This window comes from Anoplolepis gracilipes, chromosome 17 (assembly GCF_047496725.1).
Source record: "Anoplolepis gracilipes chromosome 17, ASM4749672v1, whole genome shotgun sequence".
Classification (NCBI taxonomy): domain Eukaryota; kingdom Metazoa; phylum Arthropoda; class Insecta; order Hymenoptera; family Formicidae; genus Anoplolepis; species Anoplolepis gracilipes.
In genome coordinates this window covers 751,744-761,611 of record NC_132986.1, presented here as the reverse complement: position 1 = coordinate 761,611, position 9,868 = coordinate 751,744, and the positions used below count along the sequence as shown (strand labels likewise).

The window sequence follows — 9,868 nt, the reverse complement described above, 5'->3', positions numbered from 1 at the left end:
GCAAATTCATTTTACAAGATATTTTTTTTTTTACAATTATAACTAAATATACTCGTCTGTGCATTATACAGTTAACAAATAGAACATAAATTTTTGCATCTCAAGTTTTAGTTAGTAAAAGATCTCTCTGTGATTTTATATATAATTAAAGATATTTTGTGTGTGAATTATGTATAGAAAAATATTTATATAAACAATTTTATTTAACTTTGAATTATTTTTTTTGTGTGCAAAATAAAATAATCATTCTCCTTTCTTGCAAATATGCTGCGAAAATTATTCTATACGACAAAATCATATCACGACATTTTTATTTGTAGTAAAATTAACTTTTGAGGAAGATATTCGCAGTTAACTATAAATGCATTAACGGTTAATTATGGATTATTAAGGACACTAACCTTTCATGTTGCAGATGGGATTTCAGCCTCGCTTCTTGATATTCGATAACAGATCCTGAATTCTCAATTCTCGAATTTCCATCGTAGATTCTGCATCCTCCCAAGTCCTTCCCGCGTCCTCGGAAATCCTTTTTTTTTTCTTTTAAATGTCCCGTCACGACGCGAATATTCTTCGAAGCAGCGATCGCGAAACGTGCGTCAGACAATTTTGCGAATTAGATGATATTATCGCGATTTCCGCGGAAACGCTTATTACCTTGATTTCGCGGCGTTTCAGCTCGCAAATTCTACGCACTTTCGTCACACTCGCATCGCTAAATTCGAGGAAATTCGGTAAAATGTACGCGATCGCGTCGATTGCCGCGTCCGCGTCCACAAAACTCGAATCGTAAACATGGCGACGATGATTTGCGCGCGCAAATAGGCGCCAAAAATGACGTAACGTCCGATCTTCAAATGCGAAGTTGTCACTAATCGGAGACGCTTTTCTGGAACAACCTACAGGAACAAAAATATATAATTTCATGTTCAAATAAATATTTAGCGATATGTATGCAAATTCATTTTACAAGATATTTTTTTTTTTACAATTATAACTAAATATACTCGTCTGTGCATTATACAGATAACAAATAAAACATAAATTTTTGCATCTCAAGTTTTAGTTAGTAAAAGATCTCTCTGTGATTTTATATATAATTAAAGATATTTTGTGTGTGAATTATGTATAGAAAAATATTTATATAAACAATTTTATTTAACTTTGAATTATTTTTTTTGTGTGCAAAATAAAATAATCATTCTCCTTTCTTGCAAATATGCTGCGAAAATTATTCTATACGACAAAATCATATCACGGCATTTTTATTTGTAGTAAAATTAACTTTTGAGGAAGATATTCGCAGTTAACTATAAATGCATTAACGGTTAATTATGGATTATTAAAGACACTAACCTTTCTTGATATTCGATAACAGATCCTGAATTCTCAATTCTCGAATTTCCATCGTAGATTCTGCATCCTCCCAAGTCCTTCCCGCGTCCTCGGAAATCCTTTTTTTTTTCTTTTAAATGTCCCGTCACGACGCGAATATTCTTCGAAGCAGCGATCGCGAAACGTTCGTCAGACAATTTTGCGAATTAGATGATATTATCGCGATTTCCGCGGAAACGCTTATTACCTTGATTTCGCGGCGTTTCAGCTCGCAAATTCTACGCACTTTCGTCACTCTCGCACCGCTAAATTCGAGGAAATTCGGTAAAATGTACGCGATCGCGTCGATTGCGCGTCCGCGTCCACAAAACTCGAATCGTAAACATGGCGACGATGATTTGCGCGCGCAAATAGGCGCCAAAAATGACGTAACGTCCGATCTTCAAATGCGAAGTTGTCACTAATCGGAGACGCTTTTCTGGAACAACCTACAGGGACAAAAATATATAATTTCATGTTGAAATAAATATTTAGCGATATGTATGCAAATTCAATTTACAAGATATTTTAAACGCGAGAAGCAAAGTAATATAAAGCCCGTATCAAACTATACATTCAAGATTAAAAATGGATAATCAGAACAAAAAGAGCTAAATTAAAAAAATTAAAATAAAATTCATTCTTGATAACGTACCTTATTAAATATTGTATACAATTTAAATAATGACATATAGTCGACTTCATTCTAATTAATCTATTTAATGGGGTATGTAATCTCCATCTCGCGAGAGAAAATAATAATGAAATTGATGCCGGAAAGAATAATATATTTTAGCTGTTTCTTTTTTCCATCAGCAATGATTCGCAACATTATTTTCATTGCCAATTGTTCGAGAGAAATCGTGCGAAGAATACTGATATATAGAGCGATGAATGAGAGTGCATTGAGATAATAACTATTAAAATAATAACGCTGTATGACTAAGTACTTGTACAAAAAGATTCCTTTTTAATTTGTAATATATTATAATTACGATCAAGAGGAAAAATATACATAACTCAACGCGAAATAAAACAGGTGATATATGATAATGATTATAGCTTTTCGCGAGAGTGCTCTTTACCTGCAGATTTCACCGATGCGGAAGTGACATTAGTTATCTTGTTCTCGTTTTAAGCTTCTTGCATTTTCCATATTTAAAATGAAAGCGTAGACTGGCGTTTCTAAAGAGGAAAAAAAACCGAGAGAGCACACAAGAGTGTAGAAAGTGCGATTGAACCGAGCAGATCTACTCTATTTTCGACTGATGTTGGCAGCGCCGAATAACCTCATTTCCGCGTATCTAGCTCCTATTGTGACAGCTGTCATAGAAAGAGTTATGCTGGTGTGAGCCAGTCGTGTGTATAAACAATCTTCTCGTCATTCGTTCGTCCCGAAGCAGCCTCGACTTTGCCCTCTCGTCTCGACTCATTGTATTTTTGACGTCTCGAACGACAACACACACTGTGAAGGATGACAATGGGCGATGAGATCCCAGTTACATCACTGGTTCTTCCTGTAATATTAAGACCGATATTAACCAAGGTATTATCTCGTTTGCTCTGTAAATATGTTATCCTTTTAGTACCGTCATCTCTTTCTCAAATAATCTCATTTTTACACATCATACGTATAGCTGTTTTTAAACAACATAGAGGAACAAATGGATATAAAAGAAATCTGTTAAATTATCTATACTTTGTATTGTACTTTGCATTTTTTTAGTTAAAGAACATTTTGTTAAGGATATCGAAACATTTGATTGATTATAATAACTTATGTAAAATTTCTAGTTGGAAAGGCAAAATGTCATGGCAGCGCAAACTCTACGCACAGCTCTCTCAAAAGCAGAGAGCTCTCATCCTGGGATTACACATGATTTAATTATGGGCATAATACGCAGAGCAGAACTCAATCTTGATATGAACGAGAGTGTCTTACGATTGCAAGGTGCTGCCTCTGACTATGACGGTAAGATGAATATCTTTATGTAGAGAATGCAATTATATTTCATGTTTATGTTATTGTCTGTTATTGTGGCACTTTTGTAAGTATCTACTTTTTTTTATTTAAAGATTTTTTATTTAAAGAGGTAAATTAATAGAGTTTGCTTTTCCTTGCAGTTGTGGAATACCGTTCAGCACGTTCAGAAGATGCGTTCCAAGAACTGAATCGTAAATCTACTTCCCTGAAAAGAATACTCAGCCGAATCCCAGATGAGATCACGGACAGAAAGACTTTCCTTGAGACAATAAAGTTTGTATAACATTTGTATATACATGTGTGTGTGAATTTTCATAGATGTTAAATGTTCTGTATCGGTTACATTTTCTTTCAGAGAAATTGCAAGTGCGATAAAGAAGCTTTTAGATGCTGTGAATGAAGTTACTGGATTTATACCTGGCTCGGCTGGTAAACAAGCATTAGATCAACGCAAAAGAGAATTTGTGAAATATAGTAAAAGATTCAGCAATACATTGAAGGAGTATTTCAAAGAGGGACAGTAAGTACATAAATTTTTATAGAAGGACAACTTAAAAAATGTATATATTATATTTAATGTTTGATTTTCAACCATAATGTAAATATATAATAGTAATAAATTATAAAAATTAATTTTTTTAAATTAATGCTTGCAAAAATAAAATGGAATTTAAATAATCAAAATAAATTCAATGATATGCCTAAAAAAGTTGAAGATTTAACTTCACATTATTCACACACACACATATTTGTCACAATATAATCCAATATATACTTCTTGCAGGGCAAATGCAGTATTTGTGAGCGCGCTGTATCTGATACATCAAACAAATATGATTATGCTTACAGTAAAAGACAAATGTGAGTAAATCTCAATTCTACAGTGAATTCCCAGAGTTATATGTGATAATATCACAAAAGTCAGATTATCCATAGATATTTCGCAACCTGCTAATCTTGCATATTCAATATACAAACAATAGAACCTAAAAATCTGATATAGAAGATTTAATATTACATTTCCATGTTAACTGATTGCATTATAGTTTTTGTTACATACACATATATATATATATATAAAATAAAAAAGTTGGTATATTATTCTAAATTATTTATACTTTTATTTTGTGCCAATTCAAATGTCATATTAGTCAATTCTCATTGTAATGGTCAATAATAGTATATACAATGAAATGTTCAGATATGAGAATGACTTTATTGTTGTTAAATGAAAGTAATATGTAACACATATATATGTATATATGTTCTCTTTTAGCTTCTTATAACTCTAAAGAGTATAAAATATAAGAGAAATACATCAGATTTTTTATAATAATGAAATTGCACTTATAATAATAGACATATTTGAATATTTATTAGACTATATATTCAACCATTAAGCGATGAAAAACATATTTGCAAATTGTCAAATTTCTCTTATTTAAATTATGAAATTATTCTCATTTGTACTCCTTAGAGCAAAATAAGGGCAACAATGGAGAATGTAGAGGGATTATTTCTTCAAATGTACAAGAAATAAAAATTACTTTATTGATAACAAATGTACACAAATGTGTTATATTTCCCATATGGAAAATGGTGTGAATGGCTTTCCTATCTACATCCTCATATTAACAATGATGATGAATAACAGTAAGAATTAATGGTAATTACCGTAATGAGCATTACTGTAAAATGTACAAAACATTAAGCTCGCTTGCTGTCGGAGAATACACGAACGATGCAACCAACGCCGCTTATATTAAATACTTTTTCATGCCAAATTAACAAGTGACTACTGCTACCTTCCGTTGGAATTTCAAAACCTCGATAAATGTACTTCATTAGAACATCCACTAAGTCACGATCTAATTGTGCTAAGCAATCGTCCATTTGATTCGACTTTATACTTAGAAGCACCTTTTGTGTCAGGTTCCGAGCACTGTCCTGCAAATAAATATGTTTTACATATTTGTATACATTTAGCTAAATTCACGTGTGTAACATGTACAAGGTACGAAATTATACGTTAAAAATATACTAATATAAACAATGATATGCAAAAGATATATTTCATAAACTGTTAATTCCAGATATAAGTGCAAAAGCCGGCAGAAAATTTCCAAGAAATATGTTTAAAAATAATGTGACATATTGTTAGAGAATAAAATACTCTGACCTAAGGCTTTATATAAATTTATCTATTTTAAATTAATCACTCGTATGACTAATTTATATACTTTTCAGACTTATACATGTCGTTTCACATGTGAAAAATTATAAATTTATGTATTTCATAAACTGTTAATTCCAGATTTAAGTGCAAAAACTGGCAGAAAATTTCCAAGAAATATCTCAAAAACTAATGTGACATATTGTTAGAGAATAAAATACTCTGACCTAAGGCCTTGTATAAATTTATCTATTTTAAAATAATCACTCGTATGACTAATTTATATACGTCGTTTCACATGTGAAAAATGATAAAAAATACATCACTTTGCGAGGACACGATAAAAAGCGAATAGTTGTCGCACGCAGGATACGTTTTGAGGTTACCTTGACTTGTTGGTTTTTACATCCCAGCGGTGCGGACTTTAATACCGATATTAGCGCCTCCGCGTTCTTACCCTTGATAAAGTGCTAAGGAAAAATGAATCAACGATATAAAATTGACGGAAATAAGTCCTTATCGGACGCGAGAGCTTTGCAAAGGATATTGGCTAAGAAGTGTCAAAATCTCGTTCTCGTCCGGACCGGTGGGCGCGCCTACACCGTCGGCGTCCTCCTCTTTGAAATTGTTGTCGCTGTACTGGTCCACGTCGATCTTGCGGAACGCAGTTGCCGAAGTGTCCTTCTTGCCATCGTTCCTCGACATCTCGGTTGTGCGCTTGAACGTCTCCTATACGTTCACGCCCGGCTTATCGAACAGCGCCTTGACTCGACTCGCGGCTCAGGCTCGCGGCGACCATGCGTTCACAAATCTACTCGGAGAGTAGGATTTAATTGGCCAATCAGGAGCAAGGACTTCTTTAGCCTGATTGGTCAGTTAGACTGCTATTTTACCGTACGCGTAGGCTTTTCGAACGCATCCTAGGTATTTGCAAGGTAATCGCGCATCGTGACCGTCATCTTGACACCAGCTGTCCATGTGTCATATGCATTCGTATATTTTCATTCATTTATCGGAGCTGACACGCATATATGTATATGTATAGAATTTAAGATTACTCCACACGAATGAGAAACTGTTTTTCGTTTTAACTTAAGCAATATTCTGCTTCGTTCATAAATGAATGGAAGTAGATATATGAGTGATTTTTCAATGCCAGTATTTATATCGACGATCTATATCGGAGCATAAGAAAGCATATACTGATGACACGCTATCATCCGAGAAAGATTGATTGATATTGCTATAAATAAAGATTATGCATAGACACGTGTGAAGCCTTATTTCTATCAGTGCCTTAGCTATGCTCAATCGATAATCCATGAGATCTGTGAGAGAAAAGTGACACGCATTATTTTTACCATCATCCAATGTCATCTCGCAATATATGAAATATGTCAAGTCCTAAAAGATATATTTTATCAAACGAAATTTATTACGTTTTAATATAAGATAAATCTGCATTGCTGGTAGTCTAGATGATTTGTGCAAGATTTTATAAATAAAGTTTTAATATTTTAAATATTATCTTTATTTCTCAAAAAAAAACTTATCTTTCTCTTCGATAAATCTTTTTTTATAATTATTAAAAATATATTAAAGATATAATCTATATTATATATATATATATATATATATATATATATATATATATATATATATATATAATCACACATTATTTTGCATATATTTATATATATACTTTAATAAATCTAAACTTTATTGCGCTACAGTTTATTAAAATTAATTTCATCGTTTAGATTTCATGAAAAATTATTTATGTAAATGTAAGTTGCAAAAATATCCACCGCACGGATTTTCTCAGCTCTGACGTCATAGTCTAGAATTTACTGACGTAAATATTGCAGATTATTAAAGAGCATGAGAATGCTTGTATAGATTCAGGAAGTGTGAGTAGGAAATAAAAACATGTATGCGTGTTCGTGGGCGACCATGTGTATCTGAGAAAGAGATAAATGATTTGCTTATTTTCAAGGTTAATTCTCTTCTGTGCCTGGACTTTGTGTAAATATTCAACGTTAAAAGCATATATTTATCATTTGAATATACTCCTAAATTTTATCTTTCTCCCTTTCTTTCCTTACTTCTGAAAAAATTTTTAACTATAAAAATAAATATATATATGTATATATATTTATTTATTTATAGTTAAAAATTTTTAATAAGATATGTATATAAGTAAAATTACACGCACGTAGTCGTTTATTATTCGACACTCAAAATGCAACAGAGTCATATACGATATAGATTTTACGCGCATAATTAAATTATATAAATTGATACGTCTGAAAGGTCAGTTAATTAAATTCGACTCTTTCGAGATTCACACATAAGATAAAAGCCTCTTAAATGACTCTACCCGTATGCGTGATATCAATGTTAATAGGACGAGTACGCAATGTGGATATCCCCGACCTCAGCTTTCGACAGCTATCTTGCTGGTTTTTTCCTTTATAAGGAAACTGGAGAGATAAGAGCATATAAAAATATATAGTAAAAAGTTGGAAAACAGTTCGTTAAAGACCGTCATTCGAGTTGGTTCGAATAATTGTGTATCATTTTAGCTACTATTGTTTTTTTCTCCTTTTTTTATTCTGTAAAAATTACCTGAAATAATCATGAAATATATCATTGCATGTAAGTAGCATAATAATATATATAGCTATCAATTTTTTTTAACATACAGAATAGAAGAAATATCTTTTTTTTATAAAATTTCGGAATAATATTTTAATTTCAGACATTTTTAATATATTTTTTTGCAAATCTTTAAACATTAAAAGGTCTCTCTCTCTCTCTCTCTCATTCTTTCTCTGGTATTATTTTTGCATATTTAGTAAATTTATAAAACTATAAATGTACATCTATAGTGTGTAATTTTGTTTTATTTAATAGTTGTGCAAGTATTGACCATGATTTGGTTGGTCTTGGCATTCCCGCAAACAGATTTTGACTGGCCGAGCGAGATTTCAGATAATATCGATAATGAACCAAGTAGCACCACACAAGCAACAATTACAACAACTAATTGCCCGTGTGTTGCAACCGCAGAATATAATCCAGTATGTGGCAGCGATAATATTACCTATTGGAATATGGGAAGATTTAATTGTGCGAAAAATTGTAACCCACGTAAGTAATATTAATTTTATCATTGTTTTTCGTTTATTATCAAATAGTATTGTTAAGATATAATTTTTAAATATTATTGCTTTATCAGAACTTTTATATGTGCTAATTTTTAATTTTGGACGTATATTTGATATCAATTCTTAATAAAAATGAATTGGACAATTAAACTTTTAATTTTTAATTTAAATTTTTCCATTATTTCAATCTTTCCATTTCTTAACAGTCAACTTTTAGCTCTCTTTTTTTTTACTCCTATTTCTAATCTTCTAATTCTTTTTTTAACTTTCTTCAACTTTTAATTTTTGAATATTGTTTTATTCTTAATTTTTAATCTTTCTTATCTCTATCTTTCTTATCTCATTTTTCAACTATTTTAATTTTCTTAAATCGCATGACATGGGTGTGTGTGTGTGTGTGTGTGTGTGTATGTTTGATCACATTTTTATTTAAAACAAATATTGAGTAAAAAATTATTTAAATTTTTAAAGAAAATAAAATTTTTTTAAATTTAAATAAATAATTTTTTAACAAATTTTCTCTTTTTTATTAATTTTGTTTAACTACAATATTTTTTCTCTATAATTTCTGTTTATTTATCTATAGTTTTAACCTTGTCTAATAATTTTAAATATTTTTTAAGAACTTGAGGTAAAAGTGATTAGAGCTTGCGAACCATACAGCCAACTGAGCAGTAGTTGAATGTCACATGATTCATTATTACTTCCATACGACTGAAAAAATGGCACGACAATATATGAATGAGGTGAAGTAAAGATATTTTAATTATAATTTTTATAATTTTAATTTTTTCTATTATTATTATTTTTTGTTTGTACAACGATAATTCTTACATTCTTTGTATATTGCAGATTTGTATATTATTATAGCGGACATTATCGAGATATGCAAGTTATCATAATCGCAAATTATTATTACATTAATTACAATTTTTCAATAAACTTGTGCATGTTATCAATAGTCAATGTATTATTACACCATATGCAAGTATGTAAGTTTTTTACGAATTGTCAAGTGTTATTTAATTATATAAAAATTGACATGTGTACAAACTGACATTTTATTGTTAGTATTCTTACTAATTAAAATACTTGATATAACACACATCATTATTTATTATATTATAATATTAATCCAACAACTATTTATATTAACAATATTTACAT

General features: G+C 30.7%; 3 protein-coding genes across 3 annotated transcripts; 2 read left to right on the top strand and 1 right to left on the bottom strand.

Moving 5' to 3' along the window:
- The first annotated feature begins 2,709 nt into the window (after positions 1-2,709).
- Positions 2,710-4,920, top strand: Ccm3 (programmed cell death protein 10 Ccm3). Its single transcript, XM_072909692.1, has 5 exons — positions 2,710-2,920; positions 3,169-3,346; positions 3,499-3,631; positions 3,714-3,878; positions 4,143-4,920. Exons 1-5 carry the CDS (start codon positions 2,849-2,851, stop codon positions 4,225-4,227), a joined length of 633 nt encoding a protein of 210 aa, XP_072765793.1. The 5' UTR covers positions 2,710-2,848; the 3' UTR covers positions 4,228-4,920.
- Positions 4,887-6,327, bottom strand: Arpc5 (Actin-related protein 2/3 complex, subunit 5). The gene is made up of 3 exons (XM_072909696.1): positions 6,080-6,327; positions 5,918-5,991; positions 4,887-5,305 (listed from the first exon to the last, which is right to left on the bottom strand). Exons 1-3 carry the CDS (start codon positions 6,234-6,236, stop codon positions 5,066-5,068), a joined length of 471 nt encoding a protein of 156 aa, XP_072765797.1. The 5' UTR covers positions 6,237-6,327; the 3' UTR covers positions 4,887-5,065.
- Positions 6,328-8,035: 1,708 nt separating this feature from the next.
- On the top strand, positions 8,036-9,662 carry LOC140675074 (uncharacterized). Its single transcript, XM_072909108.1, has 4 exons — positions 8,036-8,189; positions 8,448-8,684; positions 9,325-9,447; positions 9,554-9,662. Exons 1-3 carry the CDS (start codon positions 8,171-8,173, stop codon positions 9,381-9,383), a joined length of 315 nt encoding a protein of 104 aa, XP_072765209.1. The 5' UTR covers positions 8,036-8,170; the 3' UTR covers positions 9,384-9,447; positions 9,554-9,662.
- The last annotated feature ends 206 nt before the right edge of the window (positions 9,663-9,868 follow it).